The sequence below is a fragment of the Neophocaena asiaeorientalis genome, unplaced genomic scaffold (assembly GCF_003031525.2).
Source record: "Neophocaena asiaeorientalis asiaeorientalis breed wild unplaced genomic scaffold, Neophocaena_asiaeorientalis_V1.1 scaffold123, whole genome shotgun sequence".
Taxonomy (NCBI): Eukaryota; Metazoa; Chordata; class Mammalia; order Artiodactyla; family Phocoenidae; genus Neophocaena; species Neophocaena asiaeorientalis.
Window position 1 is genome coordinate 7,881,386 of NW_020173666.1, and position 26,662 is coordinate 7,908,047.

Here is a 26,662-nt window from a genome sequence, read left to right on the forward strand (position 1 = left end):
AAAGTTTTTATTTTTAAAAAGAAAGAAATTGGTTCCAAAATTTTAAATATTTGCCATCACTCCTAATAGGTTTTAGAATGAGTTTTTGAATGAGTGACTTGGGGAGTGCTCAAGAATGAACACTGATCATTGTAGGAGCCTGTATTATTGCGATAAAAGCAAGTCATGCCATGTGAAATTAGTTTTCTTATTAAAATATGTCTAGGCTGTAGGACCCTCACTATTAACAATGATCATATCAAACAAAGTGAACTATTCCTGTGGGTGAGATAAAGTCAGTGAAGCATCACTGACTCAGCTCTACTGCATCCTTCAGACCTCATTGGGTTTCTTCTCAACGTGACAGGCATGCAGAGATTTGAATGTGCTGTTCATGTAAAAATGCAGGTAGGTGATGCAGGCTGTATGGTAGCTCCAGTTATGAGAGATGCAGGTCCTTTTCTTGGGTTCACATTCCTGACTGTGTTGTTCATCTCCTGGTCCTGGGTGTCTGCTCCAGCAACTTCCATATCCTCTGCATTTCAGCAAGAAGAAAGGAAAAATGGGGAAACAGAGGGCACTTACCCCTAACAACAGGGTTGAGATGTGACCCTTCTCACTTCCATTCACACCTAATCGGTCAGCATTTAATCACCTACACATACCCAGTTACATAGCATACTGGGACTTTATTTCACCCAATAAAATAATACACAGAAGAGTAAATGTATAAGAATGTACAAATGAATACATATGTAGACACATGAACTTCTCTTTAAAATCCACTTCCTAGAAATATATCTACAGTTCACTGCAGCATAGATTGTGACCATAAAATGCAATATTTTTGTTGAAAAAATTTTTGAATTAGCAAAAAACTTGGGAACAGCCTAAATGTCCTTAATAAGATCAGTTAAAAAATTCCATTTATTTTATTGGATCCAAATCCAATAAAATAAAGGTAATAAAATAAATCTTGTTAATAAGATCTTTTAAACTAGATATTGCAAATGAATATTTGGTATAGTATAGAATGTACTGGAAGATGCTGATATCTTTATGTTTCATGGTCTTCCTACTCCAAGAGTGTGGTGTTTCTTTCCAAATATTTCTTTTCTTTTATGAACAAATTTGATTTTATAGTTTTCTCGATATAGATATTGTACATTTCCTATTAGTGTATCCTTAACTATTTTATAGTTTTTCTCATTAAGATGACTATATTCTACTACATTTTCTATTGTTTATTTAAGATATATAAGAAAATCGCTGACTGTTAGTGTGTTGGTGTTTTATTCAGTAAAATTACCAAACTCTTATTGCTTTTCATAGTTTAACAGTTAATTCTCTTGGCTGATAGCTGCTATTGAAAAATCACAATCAGATTCCAGACCTGAGCCAGTCTTAGACCCAGAGTCTATCAAATACAGTGGAGTCTATGACCTCTTGAGGATAGAAACTATAATGCCATGGGAAGAGTTATACAGCAGCAATTTCTTTCAATCTTCCCACAGAGTGACCTATGGCTGGGATATTCCTTTGAAGGGATAGAAAGAGTTATTGCATCTTGCACCTGACATGTAACATTCTATTATATACTACAATGTCTTTGGAAATAAAAAATAAAACTATAATTATTTGCAGATAGAGTGTCTATTTGCAAAATTCTGAAATCTATTGACAAATTATTAGAAATAATAAGAACCTTACAAAAGTTTGCTGGATCAATATACAAAATATACAAAATCGATTAAGTTTCTACACCAGTTTGTGGTTTGTATTTTCATTTTCTTTCTGACTTTTTTTAATGAACATAAATTCTTGATGCTAACATATTCCATTTAGTCAACCTTTTCTCTTAGGTTTGTGTTTTTGGTACATTTTGTTTAACAAGTCCTACTTTGTTTTCTAAAAGTATCTATCTGGAACTCTTATTTTTGTATGGTACAAATTTGGGGTTCATTTTCTTCCTATGTGGTTATTCAATTGTACGACAGCGCAGTTTTCTGAACAAACCATCTTTCTCCCTTGTTGCTGTCATAACTCAAGGATCCATTTCTGGATTCTCTATTTACCTGGGATCCATTTATGGATCCTCTATTTATCCCGAATCCATTTCTGGATTCTCTATGCTGCGTAATTGGTCTGTTATTTCACCCCTGAGTCAAAACTATACTGTACTGGGTACAATACATTATAATACATCACAATGTGTTTATAAGTCTCCTAAGCTAATTCTTCTTCTTAAGTGTCTTGGCTATTTTTGGCCCTTTGGTCTTTCATATATATTTTAGAATCAGCTTGCTAAATTTATTAAAGAATGCTCTTAGGATTTTTTTAGGAATTAAAAAACTATATGTCTGAAAAATATATGTATATTGAAAATAATTGATATCTTTTCAGTATTGAGTATTCCTATCCATGAATATATTATATCACATTTTAAAAGTCTTCCTTCACATCCTTCAATAAAATGTTATCATTTTCCATATGAATCTTGCACAATTTGTTATATTTTTCTTCTTTTCTGTATTTTGTTGCTATTAATAACTTCTTTCTTTTGTACGTTTTATATTGTTTGTGGTAATATAGACAATCATACATAGATTGTAAGAAAAATGATAATTTCATTTCTATCTTCCCATTGTATATTTATTTCTTTTTCTTATTGTCCTGGCAAGGCTGTGCAGTCCCATGTGGAATGGAAATGATTAAAGTGGTCAGATTTGTCTTGTTTCTTAAGGGAACGTTTTAAAGGAATTATAAAGGGAATGGTTTAATATTTCTTCAAGTTTATAATGTTTACTGAATTTGTTTTTAATTCATACTATATTTCAGGTTAAGAAAGTTTCATTCTTCTCTTTAGACTATAATTAATCATCAGTATCTTTATCCCCTTTTTGGACAATTAAAGCACCTGAATATTTTAGCTCATTTTGTACCTTTTACTTATAGGCTGTACTTTCCTACAGGATTTTAGTTCTGTCTTGATCTGTTTAGTCCAACAATTAGAATTTATTGTTTTCGCTTTCATAATATAAACTTTTGGATTGATCCACACACTTGCCAGTTTTTTACATCCAATTTGCTCTCTAAAATAATTTTCCTTCTTTCTGACCTTAAGTCTTTCGTAATTCTTAGGATAATAAAAATCACTCAATTATTGTTTTCCTGAAAATGGGTGTATTTGAAAAATGGCTTCATTGTATACTCAGTTGCCTAGGTAGACAGGTTAATTTTTTCCTCTCAGAACTTTGAAGATATGATTGCATTGTCTCTGGTTTCCACTGTTACCACTGCAGTTCAGCTTTTAGAGGAATTGACTTACTTTGGAAATAATCTGTTTTCTTGGGTCGGAAATCTGGCCACAGTGTGCTTTAGCTGATTTCTCTGCTCCAGGCCTTATAAGACTAAAATCAAGATGTCAGAAGACCTGCATCCCTAACGGGAGGCTCTGGGGGAGAATCTCCTTTCAAGCTCATTCAGGTTATTGGCTGAATTCAGTCCTTTGAGATTGTAGGACTGAGCTCCCCATTTCTTTGCTGGCTGTCAGCAGAGCGCTGCCCTTGGCTCCTAGAAGCCTCTCTGGTTCCCGACGCCTACATTTTAGAACAAGCAGCAGCGTGATAAATCCATATTAGTCTGGGATCTCTCTGACTTCCTCTTGGCTGCATCTCTACTGCCTCTTTTCCATCACATCTCTCTGACTCTAAGCAGAGAAAGTTCTCTGCTTATAAGAGTTTATGTGATCACATGGGGCCCACTCACATGATCCAAGATAATCTCCCTTAATCGCATCTGCAAAGTCTCTTTTGCCTGTTATATGACATTCACAGGTTCCACGGATTAGGGTGTGGACGGGGCATTCTGCTTACCAGGTGTGCTTATTGGTTTTTTTTTTATAAGCCCTTGTTTCTAGAAGAATTTCTGGGAATTCTTTGAGATCTTGGTTTAAAGTGTGTTCCTTTAGAAAGCTTGCTTACACGTGGTGTGTTGGTTAGTGCTGATACAGCTAAATACTTCACATTTTCAACTTGATGTTTGTTGGTGCTGTAAATTCAGGTCCCTCACACACTCGGGCACAGGGTTTTGATGAGGAATTCTCAGTGGAGCTTTATTTTCTTTCCCCACCTGCCTGAGTCAAAGGCAAGGTGAGCGAATTTCCTTTTGCAGGATAATTTCTTCTTCTTGTCCAGTTCGCAGGTGATTGAGCAGTAGGTGCTGACAGCCATCCTCAGGGTGAACGTGAAGTCCAGGGCTCTGACCCTGAGGCTCTACCTCTGCTTCTCAGTGTTTATCTCAGAGTGGAGTTCTCTCTCTAATGTGATCATCTTTTACCATAGCCTCAAAAAGACATTCATAAAGACATATTACTTAGAAAGAAATACCACCACCACTACCCCAGTCCCAGGAAATTATCTCTGTCTCCACTGCAGTTTGTAAAATCTTAAATCCTAGCAGTAAGATTTTCACACACATAACCTGACCTCTATTTTGGTCTTTTCTAGTTTTGTCATCCCCCTACCAAAGGAATGAGTTTAAAAAGAAAGGAAAAAGAAGACCAACTCTCATACCATGAAAACAAGGAGAAAAAAGAGCATCAATATGTTAAAATGAGATGTTTACATTTTAATTTATCCTCCAAGTTACTTTTTAAAAACTTGATTTTTTTTGATAGATATAAAATTTCAGTTTTTGTGGGTAATTCATGTATGTTCTGAAAGTACTGTCAATTTAGCTAAATTGTTTGGATCAATTTAATATGGGGAAGGCAAAACCCATGATAGTTTTAAAAGATGAAGCTAAAAAAGGAAGTTTAAAGTCAAATGTGTATTTAAAGTCAAACGTGTTTTATGTAATGCGACAGTTTTCTTTGTATCACTTGACTCTGTATCAAGTTATAAGTCAAACTTTCAATATACTGAATGTCCATTAATAAAGATTTCTAACCTGGGTTTTTGAGCAGTGGCATTTTTATTAACCTGACTTGGGATGTCCAAAATACTTTTGAAACTGGGGATTAGATCCATTAAACTGTACCTCGCTTGTCTAATCAAGAGTAAATTGTAACTTGCCTTCACTGATTGAGCTCACTTTAATTGTTCTTGCAAATTGCATACCCTCCAAGCTTAGACATATCACTAGACTCCTTTACTCATTTAGATAACACCTCTGATAGTGGACCCACGCTGGGTTTCGACGGATGACCTTTCCACGGAAACTTTGACCAAAAGCTCCACCCTCAGATCGCGCTAATGCTTCCATTTTCTGAACATGTGTCCCGTGAAGAAGCATGTAACTCAGATATGCTTGCACAAAGCAGCAATGACCTCACCTTTTTCCTGCCTCCAATCACCTTCCCCTGAACCCCTGACCTATACTCTTCACCCATAAATACCCGGAGCTCGTCACCTTCGGGGAGGTGGATTTGAGATTTGTTCTCCCATCTACTTGCTTGGCTGCTTCGGGAGTAAGCCTTTTCTCTGCTGCAGATGTCAGCATTTGGCTGGCTGAACGTCAAACAAGGCTGCTTCAGTAACACTCTCACCTTCAGATCCCTTAGAATTATGTCATTCCCTTATTAAATAAATATTATGAGCCTGTTATTAAGAGCCTGTATTATTATAAGATCCTCTTATATGGATCTCTGCCAGGAAAAATATGAATCCTTTACCAAGCAAATTACATACACAGATAAGAGCGAATGCTACCAACAGGCTGTTCACAGAAAAGAAAAATATTCCTAGGTCACAAAGTGCTAGCACTATATTGGCCACAGGATTTACAGATATGAGCAAGATCCATAAAGTTCCTGTCCTCATGGAACTTAACTTCTGGTGGAAGAGACCAAAAACAACCAAAAAAGCAAAAGCAAGCATAGCATAATGTCAGGGAGTGATAAGTGCCCTGAAGGCAGGGATGATGCGGAGTCAAGGGAGAGAGTGGCTCAAGTGGAAACGCTTTAGACAAGGTGAGTAGGGAATGCCTGGCGAAGATGCAGAGACCTTAACGAAGGGAGGGAGGGAGCCGTGTGATTGCCTCGACAGGGAAGAACAAACCTCCAGAAGTATTTTATGACTACTGGAGAATCCAGATCTAAAGACCTGACTTGTGAAATAACCAACAGTAGAAGAACAAACCTAACATTTCTGAAAGATAAAAATCAACTTCCTGTTTTGGAATTACAAATCATGGGATTTGAAAATCACATAGACATAAACACCCTCTTATATGGATCTCTGCCAGGAAAAATATGAATCCTTTACCAAGCAAATTACGTACACAGATAAGAGCGAATGCTACCAACAGGCTGTTCGCAGAAAAGAAAAATATTCCTAGGTCACAAAGTGCTAGAAAACAAATTTTCTTGAAGGTTTTGACAGGCTTCTGGACATCTGCAAAAGTGAAAACTGGGAGAAAATCTGCATGATTAAACACTAAACAATGAAAGGCTGTATCCCAGCCCTGAGATAGAGTGAGCCCTGCTTCTGCACAGAAGGCATTTCCACCAAACTAGACTCATCCACTCCACTCATCTGGTTTGTGGTTTTAGGCCAAATGCACTCTGTATAACTCTTTATAAAAATATATCCATTTTTGAAATTAGTATTTATTGAATCAGGTAGCCTATAGTACAAAATGTGTACTTAAAAATACATGTAATAATTGACAAATCCCACAGGAATTTAGAAGTATGACAATATATTTTCATCCAGATTATGTTTTTCCAGGAATAAGATAGTCTTTTAATTTTCTATTTTTATAAATTCTGTCAAAAATATTGTAAAGATAAATATTGAAATATGAGTCCCTTTTTTTTGTTTTTCTTAAGCAAAAGATAAGTATTTTATTTACTCAATTATATGTAAATAAACCTTAGCAAGAATATTATAGAGGTAAGTTTTCATATGTGCTCAGTGAAATCTCTAAATTTTTCATAATATTCCACTATTCTCCTTTAGGTGTCTCTATTTTAATTTCCAACGAATTTAAAGATAATGTAAATATATCAAAATTAAGAAAATGAGCAGAAACAACCTAATATTTAGAGAATTAGGAAGGCAAAAATTTATATGTGATCAACTTCATATTATGTTTTTTTTCAGATTTTCCTAGATCTACTCAGGAATATATTACAGACTTCATGAAGATGATTTACTGCTTCACAATAAATCATGCTGTGATGACAATTAGGCTGAATGCAAGTTACACAAGAGTTAATGATCAAAGACGGAGGAAACCAGATTCTTGAACGCAGTTTAGTGCATTTATTAAGCACGGGTGGGCACTGTTACTCCTACTTCCAATGGCTTCCCAATGCTCAGAGGATCCAGGCTAAGCTTGTTAAGCTTGCAGACAAAGACTCTTGAAATTTTAACTAATCTGTGTCTCCTGAGAAGTCTCATGTAATTCTTTCCCATAGTGCACTTTCCACTATAGTCATCCAGAATACCCACAATATGAATTGTCATGATTCCTCTCTTTTTTTAAAAACATCTTTATGAGTGTAATTGCTTTACAATGGTGTGTTAGTTTCTGCTGTATAACAAAGTGAATCAGCTATACATATACATATATCCCCATATCTCCTCCCTCTTGTGTCTCCCTCCCACCCTCCCTATCCCACCCCTCTAGGGGGACACAAAGCACTGAGCTGATCTCCCTCTGCTATGCAGCTGCTTCCCACTAGCTATCTATTTTACATTTGGTAGTGTATATATGTCCATGCCGCTCTCTCACTTCGTTCCAGCTTCCCATTCCCCTTCCCCGTGTCCTCAAGTCCCTCCTCTACATTTGTTGATGTTGTTCTTTCTACCTGATTACTCTTTCTCCACTTGGTAAAATTATTTTCATACTGTCATACACAGTACCAAACTCATCACTCCTCCATGAAGAAAAACATACTGTTATCATTGTACTGCTTACTATAGGGCTTACCATTCTGTTGTAATTGAATGTTTGCATTTACGTAGCCCCTAATTGGCTGTAAGTAGGGCCCTTCAGTGTGGAAACTGTTTTTTCTCATATTTACCTACCAATTTTCATAAAAAATTAAATATAAATTACATTCTAGAGGTATTTATGAAATAAAGAAATGACTTTTCAAAATCAATATCCCAAATAGAGCAAGAGACATTAAGAATTTTAGTAAGTAACTGAGTTATAGAATAGGTATTAGATAAAATTAATTGTATTGGAACAGAATATGGATTTCTGAAGAGTTCCCCCCCCCCCGACTTACTACATAAGTATAGCTTTCAAACATTGGAAAGCAGTCTATTTCTTTATCCGATGTAAGTTTAACCCCAGTTAGATTTATATCTCAGCTGTAGCTGAGAGTTTGGAATCTTCCTCTGTATCAGTACGAGAAGAGGAAAGAACAAGAAAAGGAGCCTCTTATCCCCAAAGCAGTTTGGAGATGGTGGAAAGGAGGGTACTTAGCAATTCAGCTGAGGAAATGACGAGAAGGAAATTGTTTTGTGTCTCAGGAACTGTGTGGAATTCCAAGATAAGAAAAACAGTTGCTAATTTGAGTATAAAAGCAGGAAACATGATATACTTATTTCCTTTTATGCAAACACAAGTATATGAGGGGTTGTGTGAAAATTATTTTTCTCTTGCTGAACCACAAAGACATAAAATCAAAGTGCTTCTTTTGGACATACTGGCTTTTCTTCTCGTTCTTCTCTTCCTGTGGATATCATGGCTAATAACACAACAAGTTTAGGGAGTCCATGGCCAGAAAACTTTTGGGGTAAGATTTTCTTTAACTGTTTTTAATTTAAAATTAGGATGCAGAGAAATGTACTGCCTAAAAGTTATTGAAACATTGGAAATCTCTGAGCCATTTTGTTTATGGTAAATCGATTACCTAAAGTTTTCATAAATTTATTACAAAAAATTTGTTCATATAAAATATCCATAAAGTGGGCTATGAAGTCGTTCAAGGAGAATCTTGGCAACACATATAGATTATGGCTGGTGTTACAAAATAATGAGAAAATAATAGGAAGTGCTAATTAGAAAGCAATAAGAATAAAACAGAAAAAATTTGTAAGTCATTGCTGTTTGGAAATTGATAATTGATTTGTTAGAAAATTAAGTTTTATCTGTCTTACGGTTATATAGATTATGTATCTTTTTTAATGAAACTGAGAATTTCTATAGAGATTATTTTAACTTACATCGTCAATGTTATATTCTTTAATTTCCAAAGCGAATCTAAATAATAAATCTGTACTGAAGGAGTGTGATGACATGATTAAATAAGAAATCATATTATGAAATTAGACAAAAAAACTGTAATAGAACAAGTGGAACTAATACCACAAATAACGTTATAAAGAAAGCCTAACAAGGGGAAAAAAAGGAACAATACAATAGTAGCTTTTGGCTGGGTTCAGACCTGGCTTCTAGTCAGTTAGCAGCAGCAGGATGGAGCTGAGGTCAAAACCACGAGTCTTCCAAGGCTGGAGACACAGGGAGGAAGGGCTGAGACATGAAATTGACACAGATGCTTGGGTTCAGGGAAATTTTAAAAATAACGGCGGCAAGTTGAGTTAAATCCAGAAAAAAACTTTAAAGGAGATAATGGAGTTTATGAAGAGATCGATAGCCCTATTTACTGTCCCGAACAAATGTTTCATCTTCACAGAGAACTCTTTCAGACTTTTCGTTGTGATTCCAAGGTACGTTTGGGGAACTATCCCGTGAAAAATGAGCAGCGATGCTGCCTGCTCTGAACAACCTACCTGGTCGTCCACCATCACAGTAATCTGCATGGAAGGAATTAATGAATTCTTTTTTACCATCAACATTTATGTTTGTTTCAAGTCTGAAAATGAGGGATATTAATAAACATCATAATGTAATTATTTAAAAATTAAGAAAAAGAAAGTAAATTATACTTGCATATTGTAAAGAATGGCTTTGGTAATAAGTTATTCTACGTGGAAACCAATAGACAATAAATCTTTGAATTGTGGGAGTCTTACTTATATAGGTTTCTTACAATACAGTTTGCTGTCCTCCTTTACAGAGAAAGTGAATGTGCTAAACACACGCTAAAAAATAGCTAGCGTGTGTTTACCCTAAATTCATCACTGCAAAAATAAGTAACTATATAGATTATTCAAAAGTAAAGTAATTCTTACTGCAAAAAATAATCTGTAAAAAATCAATTTTTTTCAGGCCATTCAAAGTTAAATTTCAGGTTTACTTAAAGACTTAAGGGAAAAAAATCGTTATCTACTGATTAAAACATGGATAATAATCATAAAATAAACCTCAATTAAAAACAGAATGTTTAATTGGAGTCTATTTACCAATCCTGAAATTTATTTTTTAATATAGAAATCTATGCTTAAGAAAGAATTCAAACTTATTGTTCCAAAGATAGTTCCTAGTGTTTCTTTATCTTACTTTGTGAATACAACAGAAAATAGATGGAAATAATGAAAACCAGGAAGGGGAGTGTTACCTTGATAAGCATTAACAAAGCCAAACAAATATGTTGAGTAGATATAATGTTATAACGTTTGATGATATGGGGAAAATATATAAAAGATCACATTAATTCTTCTGGGGTTCAAGAAAACATCAAGTGTAAAATGCAAAAATGTAAATGTGAATATATGAAATGTAAAAATTTCCTAAAATATAAATGTTGATCTTTTAAATTTTTATTTCCTTTTTGTATCTAAATTGATATCTACGTCACTGTCTCTGCAAAAATATTATTTGAAAATCTTATAAGGTACAGTGCAATACATTGCCTATTGCTTCCAAAATCAATTGTCTGCTTGGCACTTTGAATTCAGAGAATAGAGAAAGAAGAGTTTAGAAAAGCAAAACTTGTACATTTAACCATATGAATTCCCCAAACTTAGGCTGTATAAAAGTTGTTTTCCAAATATAATTTTCCTGATTTACTTTAATGAATGTTGAAAAATAAGATAATGATACCAGGTTATTACCAATAGTGATAGCTTGAATTTTTTTGGTGATCACCCATTAAACCTTATTAAATATTGTGCAAACATTACAGTAATTAGTGCAAAGGTGGGCAATAAAGTTGGCCTGAGAGTGACAACACACCTGAAGATCACCACCTTGCATTTCTCACTTTTGCTTTCTTTGATGCATTTCCCGTCCCTACAAACATCCCCCATGAAAGCAGCAGGAAACATAACCTGTGAAAGTTTGCTGCACTCTGCTTTAATGAAATAGACAAGTGTTGTTAAACTTGGTTTATTTTTTGGTATTCAGAATCTTAAAGAAAACCATTTGGTTATACTTCTTGCCTTACCACTTGTGTTTTTCCCTTTTGGCTAGCATTGTGAAAAATTGGGGAATTTATTGGCTTAGGAACTTGCATTTATTCACCTCATTTAATCCTCACCAAAACTATAATATCTGTCCTCAAGAAGATTACACTTTGGAGGAGATTATGTGTCCATAAATATGTAAATATATGTCTATACTGTCATGGAATAATACAAGATAATGTACATTAAAATGGCAATGATCGTTATGAGTTAGAAAGACAAATGTGGCAGAAATGGTCCCTAAATCCTCCTTAGAAAAAAAAAGTGAGGCTTTATCTGTTCCTATAAATCAGGTGAGTTTCAAATAGGGAAACAATTGTAGGAAGAACATTGTAGTCATTCATTTTTCCTACATTAACTTATTAACTCATCCTTTCATCCGTTTATCTATCCAGTTCATTAGTTTACTCAGAAGCATTGACTGACCACTACTTATATATTAGTCAATGCGTCAGGTGTTAGTGAGATAAATAAGGCGTCGTTGGAAATTTCAGGGAGTTCAGGAGAAGTGTTATCAGCAGATATGGAGAAGTAAAAACACCCAAGCCATATTTGTGGAAAAGTGTGAACGACTTGAGAAAGATTTGTGTAGTTTTGAAAGTCACTGTAAAAGTTTGACCTGATTTAACATAATTATTTTCAATTTACTTACTTCAAGTCTCCCCACTTTCCTCTTCCTTAGGACTTTTCTCTAAAGTTGGAAAGGGACAGTGGTGGTAGCTATACACTATTAAGGTTATTGGAAGGAGAGGGCCATTGGTTCTTGATCAAGTTCTGGTCTCTGCTGACTACAGATGTGTATTTCTCATCTACTTTAGGGGAATTGCCCTTTTTTCTTGCCTCTGCTGCTGAAGGCTCTTACCATAAAATTTGCCTCGTATGGTCTGTGCAATATTTGCTAATGTCATGATTTTTCCTTTCTGGTCTACTGGCTCTTATTCACGTACTTTTCCTTCTGTCTCAGTGGCACAGAACAATGTTGAATGCTCTCCCATCACCCTGGAGCTGTGGGAATTTGGACTGTATATCAGACTCCTAGACCTGGATATACTAATGTCCACACTTCCTCATTCCTCCTCTGCCTTTCAGGGACCCAGAGTTTCTCAGAGGGGATTGTCATCTTTCCCATCTGGATCCCTCTAAGAAGCTGGGAATGGATACCAATTTCTCTGGCATTCCCTAAATCAATCTGTAGCTCATCACAGGCAGAGATGGAGTGATGGCCCCTTCTCCAGGACTCTTACTGGTCACATAGTTTATAGCCCTTCTTCTCTCTCCTAAACATCTCCTCTTTACGCTGCTTCTGAAAGTTTATTTGTTATGGATTGAATGTTTATGTCTCCTCTACCGTTCATATGTTGAAGCCTTAACCCTCAATGCAGTGTTATCTGGAGATAAGACCTTTGGGTGTAATTTGGGTTAAATTAGACGGTGGGGACGCCATGATGGGGTTAATGGCCTTAAAAGAAGAGGAAGAGATAGTACTCTTTGTCTCTCTGTCTGCGTGTATGCACTGAGGAAAGGATGTGGGTTCTCTCCAGAACCTGATCACGCTGGCACCTGGATCTTGGATTTCCTAGACCCCAGAACTGTGAGAAATAAACATCTGTTGTTTAAGCTACCCAGTCTATGGTATTTAAAGGGCAGCCCAAACTGACAAGGGCATGACTCGTAGACCATGGTTTATTTTTCCCAATACAGTTCATTATAGTAAAAAGGTATGTTCTTGAGTCCTTTAGGCTCTTAGCATTTTGAAACTGCAACAAACAAACAAAAAACCAAAACACTTTCTTCTGTCTCACGTTGTCTAGTGATTGCAGTAAAACAATTGGTTTTCAAGACTGTCATCTATTCTATGTATTTAATAATCCTATTACCAATTGTAAACATTAACTTTTTCTTTATTCTGGGTATCCTTGATAACAGCCCTAATCCTCTACCAGATATAATTGAAATGGAGGATCGTTAGTTGATTTGCTGGGCAATCAAGTGCAGTCAAGGGCAGAAAACCTTGGTTAATAGCTGAAAATTGTATTCCTTAACCTGTGGAAAAATATGTCACTTAGAGACCTACCTCAGCAGACGGCAGTAGGTTGTTTCCAGAGAGGTTGAGGAGGGAGAAAGCTTTGCTGGCCATGCACCCCAAAGATGTTCTTTATATTTCCTCTTCCCAAATTGTAAACAAATACTGACTATATTTCAAATTCATATCTTTACTTTCCATTTTAAAAACCCTTGGACCCTTCTTATTAACAGCCTTCTAATTACTTCCTTTATATCAGTTACTTAGGATGTTTGAATAACAAATGCTTTTCTTTAAAACTGCTGTATCTCAGTTCCATAGAGAGAAGTTTGAAGATTCATCTCTCACTGAACTCCAAGCTCAGAGATTATAATTCAGTAGGTATGGAGCAGAGCCTAGAAGAATGTATTTTTTGATAGGTTCCTGACTTTAGAACTTCTGCATCTATATTAATGAGAGAAATTTGCCTATAGTAGTCTTTTCTTATAATAGCCTCGTCAGGTTTTGGTATCAACGTTATGCAGGTTTCCTAAAACAGGGTAGGAATTGTTTTCTATTATCTGAAAACATTTGTGTAAGAGTGCCATTGTTTATTGTTTAAATGTTTGAAAAAATTCACCAGTGTAATTATCGGTAGTATTTTTAATAGGAAGGTTTTAAATGAAAAGTCAATTTGTTTAACAATATTGGGCTACTCAGATATTCTACTGCTTCTTTGATTGCTTTAGGGCAGGAATCGTATTTTCTAGGAATTTGCCCTTTTGAAGTAAATTTCTAAATGTGTTAACTTAAAGTTGTTCATGGTCTTCTCTCCTATGTTTTTCTAAAATTTATTATGAAAGTGTTCAAATATACAGAAAAATTTGAAGAATTTTACAGGGAATATCCATATACCTACCGCCTGGATTCTACTATTAACATTTTTATAATATTCATTCTATCTACCAATCTGTTAGTTTATATTTCCAAGTAAATTGCAGATATCAGTACACTTCCCCCTAATTAATTCAGCATTTTTTTATTAACAGGAATTCAATATTTGTTTTTCTTTTTAAGGTCAAACATACATACAATAAAATGTGTAAAATGATCAAAAATGAAGTGCACAGATCATAACTGAACATTTGCTGAATTTTGACAAATACATACGCACCTGAGTAACCCAAACCCCGATCAAGATACAGAACATTATCTCCAACCCAAAAGTTCCCTAATGACACTTCCTAGTCAATCTCTGTCTACATCATCCCCAGAGGAAACCACTAATATGTATTTATTGAAAAAAATCTATGTATAAGTGGACCTATGCAGTTCAAACCTGTGTTGTTCAAGGGTCAACTGTGTTTCTATCTTTGTGAGGTCTACTTTTTTTCCTATTTGCTATTACTCTTAGGGAATAGCCCTTTGGAAGTCCAACTCAGAGTCTAGAATATTTCCCAGAGTCTATCCTCCTTGGTATCCCCTGAAATCCAGTCTTTGTTTTCTAAGCCTACTGAGATTGCAGAGTTCTACTCAGGTTTTTTGCCTCTTTTGCCTCTCTTTACAGATCACTGTATGAGAGATTTTCTTTTCTCTTAGAATTTGCTCCCTCAAAGTTTAGGTAGGCCTCTGATGGCTTCAACCAGATTTAAAAACATATTTTTGATCTGTATTTTATAATTGGTCCCAGTGGTTTGATACATGTTAGTTTATCACACACAGAAAATGATGGTCTACCGTGTTCCTTGTGAACATAATTTAACTTACCTTCTACTCTAACAATACTGTTGACTAATTATATTCAGAGTATGACTTATGCCTCGTGACTTTGGTCAAAACTACTTCCAAATCTCCCAGATTTTTCCTTACTTGCCCTACAATTGAGTCTAGTTTCCAGTAATCCAGAAAGAAAAAAGAAAATCAAGGGTGGCAGTTAGGCATCAGAAGTGGGGCAGGATAAAATTTAGATAGGGCAGTCAGGGTAAGCCTCAATGAGAAGGTGACATGTGAACAAAGACCTGAAGTCACCCTTGTAGATGGCTGATGAAAGAGTTTCAGGAATAGATTACCACAAGCACAAGGCCCTAAACTGGAAGCAGAGCTGATGTGTTTAAGGAATGGCAAACAGGGCAGTGTGGATGGAGCTGAATGAGCCAGGGGAAGAGTAGTGACGAGCACAGATAATTGAGATCAAATTGGGAGCATCAGGGAGATAGCAGAGTAGAGAATGAAAAGTTGAATTGTGGATATATTCTGAAAACAGACCCAATAGGATTTTCCAGGAGATGAGATACACATAGGAAATATTTATTCTTTGTTTAAATTATTGTAATTAAAAGTTTTCTGAACCTTAAATATAATTCTTCCTAAAAACGATTTTTACTGAAGTCTTATTGTCTGAACCATCCTCCTATATACTCCAGGGCACCAAGAACAGCATAGCCTACTTCAGTGATAGCTAAGCTTAATGATTCTTACAATTGGAAAAGATTTTGTGAATTGATCAAGGTTCTGTTGTCAAAGATGAAATCACTTTTCAGATATCAGAACGATTCAACTCAAGGCCACTAGATGGTGACCTCTACTAAATTTTGACACTAATGGACAGAATTCTAGGTGTGGGTAAGATTTATTGAAAACCAGATTCAATATTAGAATCTTAGAATTAGAAGGGACTATAGTGACCATTATCATTAGGCCAGGAAGGGTCAAATGACTTGGGAAAGTTATACGACCATTAGTAATCATAGCTGTCATTTATTGAGGACTTATGTGCCGGCCCTTTGGTAGTTGTATAGACACAGGTTACAAAATAGGATAACAACACTTAATTTATACGCTAATGCCCTGCTAATGTTAGAGTTTGTTCCTTTTTTCCTTTAAGGGAGATCTACCTTTTCTAAGGCAATCATTTGGTCTTTTTAGTTGCGTTATATTGTAATTACGTGAAGTAAAATTATTTCCTCTTGATTCTACATTTTAAAAGTTTCTATTTTCTTTTTTTTCTTGAAATGAACCTTATGCTACTTTTCTCTATAGATTAACCTTTTGGAATATTTTATTTGTCAGAAGAGACTGTGGTAGAGAGGCTCAAAGGGCATATACACTGAGACCATGTATAGGAATGCTTGTAAACTTTAAATTGAAATAGTCGAAATAAAGTAAATATGTCTCTTTAATCTTATCTATTGTATCTGCTTATATCCTGAGATATTTAGAATCTTCCATCAGACCCTAGTGGTTACATTGGTTTACACACAAAAGCAAGGACATGTACTTTGCAAACCAGAGTATTTGTCTTTTTACTTTATGTCATACCTGAGTGAAAGCCCCCCTGACCAGTGCTAGTTGTCAATATTCAATTATTAAAATAAATTGTGTTAGTTCTACAACATAAACCTTAGACTCTGTTTCAATATCAATAAAATTAGGAGACTGTGGGACTTCCCTGGCGGTCCAGTGGTTAAGACCCCACACTTCCTCTGCAGGGGGCACGGGTTCGATCCCTGGTGGGGAAACTAATATCCTGCCCACCATTCAGTGCAGCCCCCCCAAAAAAGTAAGAAATAAAAAATAAAATTAGGAGTGTGAGCTGAAACATTTTTAAGAGTTTGTTTTCATTGGAACCTTGTATCTCTGATTCTATATCTGAAGTTGTTGATATTTAAAATTCTCCAGTGGAGGCTGTTGATTTAGGAAAGTATAACTGTAGAATACATAATACTGCCTTACCATATTTTCCCCAAGTATTTCTGTCCGTAACAGGCTACTAAATCTGGTATTAAATTGATACAGTTTTTATGCATTTTCACTTTCATTTTAGATTAATATTTTCTTAGAACACACCAAAGAAATAAAGCATGTCCCTAATTGGGTTGTTTGACAGTTAAGTGATATAGTACACTTAAAATAGTGCCCGAGACCTATAAATTAAATTAATCAAATTAGAAATGCATATTACTGTTTACCACAATAATAAAATAAAAATGCATCTTATAAACTATATTCCTCCAAACATCAAAATTTTCTTAATCACAGTTTTAGTGAAACCTTTCTACCTTGGAATAATAGAAGTTCAAATTTAAAAGGAGCTTATAGTTTACCAGTGAAGTGTCTACCTAATGCATTATTTTCCTACTCAAAGGTATAATAACATTAAGATGGATCATAATATATCTTTCATTCATCTATTCTAAATAGGAAGACAGAATATCTGAGTGAATTTATTCATATTCTTTGATTAAAGTGTTTCTCACGGTAATCAACTCATGGAATCTCTGGAGTATAAACTAATGAATAAACTCTTTCAGGGACAACTGATGACAATGTACGATAATAACTTATTCAAGTTAGTGCAATATGCCACACAAAAACAAAGATGGCCGACAACTCACTGAAATATGGTAAAGTTAGGTATTTTTCTTAACCAAAGAACCAAATTTAGCAAAATGCCTGGACTCACATACTTATTTGGAAAGAAGAGAAAGGACTGGGTTTTATGAAGTATTTGAGTAGTTCATGATTTTTATTTAGCTCTTTTCTAAGAGCAACTAAAACAGTTTTTCCAGTGAAATCCAGAATTTAGGTAGCCTTTATAAGCAACACAAAACTTAAAGGAACTTTCTAATGATTATACTAATAATTAAAATTTGATCCAGAAAATCTATTCTCTGATAAACTATTATGGCATAAAATGGCAAAGACAAGTAAGTATAATAAAGTAAGCAGATGCTAAAATTTCTAAAACGTAATTTAATCTGATTATTAAATTACTGCTAGAAAATAACATTATCACTTACATCATGGGACAAGAGCATCTAAGCCTCAGTTTATCACCACTACCCCCCTCAACGTCTTATTTCTAGGACATTAGGTGGTATGATACTTTAGAATAATTTTTACATTCTTTTCACTTTGGGTCTCTCATGACCAGGTTGTTTCCTATTCTCACTACAACTTCCCAGATTAAGCCATTATTACTGCATGTTTGAATCATTGCTTCACTATCCTCCCTGTTTCTCTGCTTTCAGTCTACCACAGATATCGCTACCTGCTCCATCTTCATCCTTCCTAATGGGTAATTTTGCTCAAGCCTTTTCTTTGTCCACAGTGGAGAGGTTGAACTTCTTGGAGAAGTACTCATGGTCTTCCATCATCTGACCCCCAACTTATTGCAGGTAAAGTGGCCAATGACCCACTCATTGCCACATCTAAAGGACATTTTTCTTATTTTAAGTCTTCTAGAATGTTAACTCTACCAGGGCTGAGGCTTTATTTTCTTCCCTGCTCTCTCTGTACTTAGCAGTACTTGGTATCTAGTGCGTGCTTTATGTGTGAACAAGTGAATAGTAAATATCTCTGGGGCATCTGGTTGCTAATCAGTACTACCTAAAATTCTCTCCTCACTTTGGTTCAGAGCTAGTAATCTCTCTTGTCTCCGTGGACCACCCTAATTAGCCCTTCTTTGCTTCCCCGGTGTTGACTTCCACCACCAGTTAAATTCTGGTTTTCCTGGAAGTTTGTTCTCAACTCGGCTTCTATAAACATATTCCTTTCCTTTAGTAGAAGTGCTCTCCATGGATGGTTGAACTCTTGTAGCATGAAGATTCCCAGTTTTGCTTCTCTTTAAGCTCCATATTTATTTAACCCTGAATTCCAAATAGATATCCCAGGGACACACAAATTCAACATCTTCCTAATATCAGCTTCAGCCCCAGTTCTACATTCTCACATTTCTTCCCTGTTTGGATGAATGATACTAGTATCCACCTATCCACCCTCACCTACCCACGCCAGAACCTGGGAGTCATTCTAGATTCATCCTTTCCTCAGTGTAGCAAAGCGTGGTTTTTTTACTGGTTGACTGTGTGTGTGTGTGTGCATGTATGTGTGTGTTTGGTTGGTTTTTACTGGTTGATTTTCATTTTTAGAAGATGAAGGTGGGGAGGGATTGTATGTCCTTTGTTTTAAATTTTCTTTTGTTTTGAAGGATCCCCAAGTTTCCCCTCAATCTTTTTTTTTTTTTTTTTTTTCGGTACGCGGGCCCCTGATTGCTGTGGCCTCTCCCGCTGCGGAGCACAGGCTCCGGACGCGCAGGCTCAGTGGCCAGGGCTCACGGACCCAGCCTCTCCGCGGCACGTGGGATCTTCCCGGACCGGGGCACAAACCCGTGTCCCCTGCATCGGGAGGCGGACCCTCAACCACTGCGCCACCAGGGAAGCCCTTTCCCCTCAGTCTTGCCTCTTTTCCCCTTTATTGTGTGGTTCCCCAAAAGCACCTATCCTTTTCTTTCTTTTTTTAAACAGCTTTATTGAGATATATTTCACAGACTATGTAATTCACCCACTTAAAGTATACAATTAAATGGGTTTTTTTTTATAGTTACAGGGTTGTGTGACCACCACCACAATCTGATTTGAGAACATTTTGTCCTTCAAAAAGAAACCTGTCCCCATTAGAGGTCCCTCCCATTCCCTTCCATCTCATCCCCTTGCCCTAGACCATCACTAAGCTACTCTCCGTCTATATAGTTTGTGTGCTCTGGACATCTCATGTAAATAGAATATAAAATATGAGATCTTTTGTGCTTGGATTCTTTTCTTCCCTACAGGAAGATTACTTTCCAAGACTGCCTCTTCCCATACCTATATTCACTTGTAAGTCTGTTTCCTATAGTCAGCGTGCTCATGGACCAGTTCACCTTTTCATTATTTTTACAGTATTTCCAGAATTGCCCTTCTTCTCCATGATAGCTTGTGGTAGAAGTATGGGAGATAATTTACTGGTTTCTGCTTTCCATCATTTATTTTTTATTATTATTATTATTTTTTTGCGGTATGTGGGCTTCTCACTGTTGCGGCCTCTCCCGTTGCGGAGCACAGGCTCTGGACACGCAGGCTCATCGGCCGTGGCTCACGGGCCCAGCCACTCTGTGGCATGTGGGATCTTCCAGGACCGGGGCACGAACCCGCGTCCCCTGCATCGGCAGGCAGACTCTCAACCACTGCGCCACCAGGGAAGGCCCATCATTTTTAATTTACTGATTTCTATTTTCCATTGCTTATTTTTAATTAATTAATTAATTTTTGGCTGCATTGGGTCTTTGTTGCTGTCCACGAACTTTCTCTAGTTGTGGAGAGCGGGGGCTACTCTTCTTGTGGTGCGCGGGCTTCTCATTGCGGTGGCTTCTCTTGTTGCGGAGCACGGGCTCTAGGTGCACAGGCTTCAGTAGTCATGGCTCGCAGGCTCTAGAATGCAGCCTCAGCAGTTGTGGTGAAAAGGCTTAGTTGCTCGGAGGCATGTGGGATCTTCCTGGACCAGGGCTCGAAACTGTGTCCCCTGCATTGGCAGGCAGATTCTCAACCACTGTGCCACCAGGGAAGTCCCCCACTGTTTATTGTTTAGGTAAATTGAAATTTGAATTTTTTTTCTGTCTTCTAATTATGCTGAAGGCATGGTTTTGTATATTTTTATTTGGTCATCTTGTTTTTCTCTATTGTGTTTTAGAAGAAACTTTGGAAAATTCTGATTTACATGGTTTCACTGCCTTGGCAGCCCAGATTTTCTATAATCCCTTTTTTAGGTTCCAAATTTTGGGGCACTGGTAAGTACAAGTTAATGTGGAATTTTACTGTATTATCAATAAGGCTAATTTTAGGTTCTGACTGTGTTTATTGCTTTTTCCAGAGAAAGCCTAACTCTATGAAATCCCAGTCTCAAGAGATTGCACTTTAAGGCTATGACAATATTATTTTGATGAGAGACATTTTTGAAGAACAATACTGGGTCTAGAAGATCTGTCATAAATCATCTTGTATTTCAGAAGTCATCTTCTTAGTATAAAGAATGTATTGCTTAGATTTGACATAAATAGTTGTTTTAGAGGATTTCGATATAAGCATTTGTGATAATTGTGAAAATAGGACATAATAAATATAGTCTTATCATGGGAGATAAATGTGACAATATAAGGTGGAAAGACACTAAAACATATCTAAAAATTAAGGAGCAATGATTATTCTTTTGTATTTGTTAATATTGGTTTGTTTTGTTATTTCTGCATCATAGATTTTGTGTATACAATCATAGATTACAACAATAAACTGGAGAGAACTTTGGCAATCATAAAATCTAACTCCTTCATTTGAAGAAAGTAATAAAATAAGTGAGTCTAAATAAATTTTATAAAAATCACGCAGTATGTTAGGAATAGAGCTGAGTTTGGCACCCTAAATCAGTTATCTTTTGCTGTGTAACAATCCACCCCAAAACATAGTGACTTAAAACAGCCATTTACTTAGCTCACAATTCTGTGGGCTGGCAACTTGGGCTGGGGTCAGCTTGATGGATTTTCTGCTGGTCTTCTTTCATGGACCACACTCAGTTGTTGGGTTGACTATATTTAAAGTTCAATGCATACTGACTTTTCCAAAGAGAAATTTAAAAATTATATCCAGATATCAGGAAAAATATGTTGAAATGCATAGAATTTGAGAGAGAAAGACAGGCTTTGGGATAGTGGGAAAATCAACATGGCTTGTGGGTTAGATCATGGGGTAGAGGGTCAGTAAGTGTGGTGGGTGATAAGGCCAGAAGGGTCTTCTAATATCCAGCATGTCTTTCGATTCAATGCAGGGTCTCTGCTACCCAGTTTTATTCAAGAATATGTTTTTAGTTCACAAGAAGAAGGGATAAGGTAGAATTTCCATTTGGGAATGGCAGTTTCCCCTCCTCACAACAGGAAATCTGGACAAATACAAGTTCTGTGAGTTGGAGGATACTGGTGTTATAACAGAGATTCCATGGGGATTCAGGGGACAGGAATTTCACGATCACAAGGGCACGATAACAGCATGAACCAGGTTGGGAACCAAGAAAGAGCTCAGTAGTCTGCATAGGTCATGTCATCAATGAGTCAAAGATATAGGCGAGAGTCCAGGAGTTCTGGAAATACGACATAAATCAGTCAGCCCCCCAGGTGGTTCTAGCCCAGCACTTCCTGTTTCAGAATGAGAACAGGAAGTGAGGCATCATGCAGCCTGCAGGTGGAAGACATTGGTGGGGATGATGAAAGCAGACAGAGGAAAAGGCAAAGTCAATGTGACTATGACATTTTTTATCAATTTTTGGCACATTAGTTGCTACTGTAACTCTAAAGGAAATAATCTCTGGACTATATTTGCAACTCCATAAAATTTATGAGCTAAAGAACAGCCTTTTTTAAAAAACGAGACTTTTTAATTACTAATTTCTTAAAAATAATAAAATAGCATAAGCAATATGGAATGCTACAGTTAAAAAAATCTCATTTTGTATCCTTTATTCTTTTGCTTTGATAAACGGAAGCATATCCGCTTCATTTATTCATATCCACCTAGCACCATCTTCTATTTCCCAAATCCGAAATCGAAGTTAATCATGTAATCCATAGTAACCATTTGTATTTTGCCTGTGTATTTAGTTGGACACCTATTTACAAAGCAAATTGCCTCTTTCTTTTCTTTGTTTCAGAGGGTGTTATAATGTCCTTCACAGTGTCCATGGCAACTGTACTTGTAATTGGAGGATTTATTTGGGCTTTGTTTGTTTGTTTCTCTCGAAGAAGAGCCAGTGCCCCCATCTCACAGTGGAGTTCAAGCCGGAGATCTAGATCTTCTTACACCCACGGCCTCAACAGAACTGGATTTTACCGCCACAGTGGTTGTGAACGTCGAAGCAACCTCAGCCTGGCGAGCCTCACTTTCCAGCGCCAAGCTTCCCTGGAACAAGCCAATTCCTTTCCAAGAAAATCAAGCTTCAGGGGCTCAACTTTCCATCCGTTTCTGCAAAGTCCACCACTTCCCGTGGAAACTGAGAGTCACATGGTGACTTTCCCTTCATCCAATACCTCCTCCACCATCAACACTTCCCACAGTCTGGGCCGTCCTGATTTCCACTGGTCCAATCACAGTCTTCGGATTGGCCTTTCAACACCAGCCCCACCTGCCTATGAGTCAATCATAAAGGCTTTCCCGGACTCCTGAGTAGGGTGCTTTTGTTTCTCTTTTTTCTTGTCTTTTATTGAAAGGAAATCACAAATAGGCTAAACAGAATTTTGAAGACATGGCCCAAATGCCTAATGAGTTTCTAACCTGAAACGAGCACACACAAGTTGGACATTACAATGTAAAACACATTTTCTTTGAACACATCTTTTTTCTTTGTCTCACAAAAGAATAATATGTTTCCAAATAGTTGTATATTTATGTATTTTGTATTCGATGTGAGAATTATTAAAGATAGTGATTCTTACCTAAGAATCAGCTGGATACAGTATATATATTTTAGACTAAAATAAAAACTTTAGATATCTGTAGTTTACAATCCTCATTTGCTGTCCAGTGTGACTATAAAGGGGGAAAAAATCACTTAAAAGTGTATAACTTTTTTTAAAAAAAATTTCTATCCTAAGTCATTTTAATTTAATTTTCTTTAGAAAGACAAGTGCACCACATTACCATCTTGGATTTTTAATGGATTGTATGGACACAAAATGACAGAACGTAGGAGATTCTAAAGTTCCTTGATTCCACTCATTTATGAGAAGTGAGGGAAGCAAGTAAAGGAAGCTGAACTCAGTGGGTGTTGCAGATACTATAGTAATTCTGACACTTATTTTTCCCCCAGACTCCTTTTGTGCTTTCCCCAAGAATAGTTATCCACATCATTGAGGCAAAATCCTTGTTTTTACTCACACGGTGATTTAACATTTCTTTACTGTTGTGCTTATATTGTTATAAAAACAACAACAGCAAATCCAATTCATTTGATCTAAAAACAAATTTTAACACCGAGCTTACATTTTTTTAAGGGATAAATTTTATTTCTTACATTTAAAACTAGCAACTGGGAAAGCACCTTATCTAGGGATCTTCTGCAACTTCACAGACAGAAGGGTTAGTGGGGAGACAGTCTTTCAGCCAAATAGGTGTTATAACCATGAAGAATCCTCCTTCCTGGATGGACTCATTGGTCATCATCTTTTATTTGCTTCTCTATGAATTACAACTTCAGCTTCTGTGAAGAGTCCTTGCACAAAGGTTAAACTATGTCAAATGGTCCTTGGTGCAGATAGTTATTTAAGGAGTCCACCTCCACAGGTAGCCACCCTCCTAAAGGAAGAGAGCTTCAGTGGCCAGATGCCTGTGGCTGCCCTTTTTCATTTAAGGACACGAGTTCACAGGATTATTACTCAGAAGACCTGTGGTTTGTTTCTGATATAATGAATATTTAGCTTATGTTGCTGTTTGTTTCTCTGAACATTGGAATTTTCCGTGAAGAAAAATGTACTCTCATTGTAGTTTCTGCAATGCAGCTGTCCCAGCTAATAGTGTCTGAATATGGCTCAAGAGTGGAATAACTTTTACTTAATAAAGGATTCTGTATAGCATTTTCTTTGTTTTTTATTTAGCTTACATTTTCCATTGTTCTTCAAGGACAATTATGCTAAAAGATGTCTATAGTAAATGTCTATAAATAGATGCTCTCTAATGCAATATACCTGAAAGAAGAAAGAAAGAAGGAGGAAAGGAAGGGAGGGCAGAAGGAAGGAAGAAAAGAAAAAAAAGCTCGCAGGGTAACGAATTTGTTGTAAGCTGTTTTTGGGCAAACTTGGCAGTTACCTTATAGCCACGTAAGGTTTTAAGAGATCATTAATTTAGTAACAAGTCTATCTTTTGCTTGTGAGTCATCCTTAATGTTTAACATGAGAAGTAAGGAAAGTGTATGGTTTTTGTCTAGAATTTATGCTGGGAGTAAAAACTGCTTTATGTCTCTCAAATGAGGAAAATGAGAGCAGAAATCCCCTGGGTTTTCTGCATCTGGCAGAATTATTGCCTCCTCTCTCCCCAAGTTAAGAAACAATCAAAATGAGTATCTTGTAAAAATTGTGCAATGTATGAAATGTGAAATTAAAGCAAAAATTGGAGACTTTTTTAGTTGTATTTGTATTATTTGAAATATTTAGTTGATTACAGAATAAAATTAAACTGGTGTCAATTTCGATTCAGAGTTTGTTTATTGAATAGCCTGTGACAATTTCCTATTTATTTGGTATTTTAACTCAGTTAAGACCATTCTTTATAAACTATTCCAGAGACACAAACCTTACTTTATCTAATAACGTATAACAGAAAAAGAGTAACATCACAAATAAAAGAAACAGAATTTTCAATGTATTAATACAGATGTAAAAATAAGTAAGTTATTTGTTAAAAACATTAGATTCTTACCTCGCTAGGTAAACAATTCCAAAATTATTTAACTTTTTTAGAGAATAAACTTTTTTATTGAGATATAATTGGCATATTGCATTATATTGGTTTTAAGTGTACAACATAAAGATTTGATATACATATATATTGCAAAATGATCACCACAGTCCAATCTAATTAACATCCATAACCACACATAGTTACTTGTGATGAGAACTTGGAAGATCTACTCTCAGAGACTTTTAAATATACAATATGGTATTATTAACTATAGTCACCATGCTGTACATTACATCTCCGGGGTTTATTTTATTTCAGAACTGGAAGTTTATGCCTTTTTTGATGACCTTCACCCATTTGATCTCTCCTCCCTTCCGCTGCCTCCCATGTCTGGCAATCTGTTCTCTGATATCAGTAGAAAGTCCCATTTATTCATTTGGAATTTTGCCTAATATATTCATGTCTTGAAGCAACTAGGAATAAACTTTTTGAAACTAAGAAAAAGAACCCTAGCAATACATGAAAACCACAAGCAAAAGCTGAAGAGCTATAGAAGTGTCTAGTTTTATTGCAAGTGGTGGCTGATTTACAGATAAGGAAGAGAAAAATCAAGCCAGAAATTTCCAAAATTAATTAGCTTCTGGGTAATGGGAGCAAAAGACAGACAGTTTGCTTATCTTTCATAGTGTGAGAGTACAGAACACACTCTTTTGTCTGTCAAACCCTCTGCTAGTCTGAAAACCATATTCCTTTCCCTGACTATCCACATGATCATGGCAGGAACAATCACTGCGTCAAATGTAACCTCATTAATTGGTCTAGGAAAAGGCATCTGAAGAAGCAAATCCAGTGGTCCTTTGCAAAGGATTTTGTGGTAGGGATCCCAAGAGAGGCCAATATCTCTCAGATGCTTAAAACTGTAAGAAGTAAAATTTAAAAGCATTTTTTCTACCACATGGTAGGAAAGAAATCAAACTGATCCACAGAGAGAAATTGAAAAAAAAAAATGGAATTGCCAATGGATTTGAAATTCTTAGTCCCTGTAGCTCCTGAAGGCTGGCTGTATACACCCCTTGCCTTCCTAAGGCATGGCTAATGAAATC

The 26,662-nt window shown here is 36.2% G+C and overlaps 1 protein-coding gene across 1 annotated transcript; it reads left to right on the forward strand.

The window, feature by feature from the left end:
• The first annotated feature begins 8,551 nt into the window (after positions 1–8,551).
• On the forward strand, positions 8,552–25,332 carry MYCT1 (MYC target 1). Its single transcript, XM_024747841.1, is given in 3 exon segments — positions 8,552–8,669; positions 8,672–8,734; positions 22,819–25,332. Coding segments are annotated over 3 exon segments (693 nt in total). The 3' UTR covers positions 23,331–25,332.
• Positions 25,333–26,662: the final 1,330 nt, after the last annotated feature.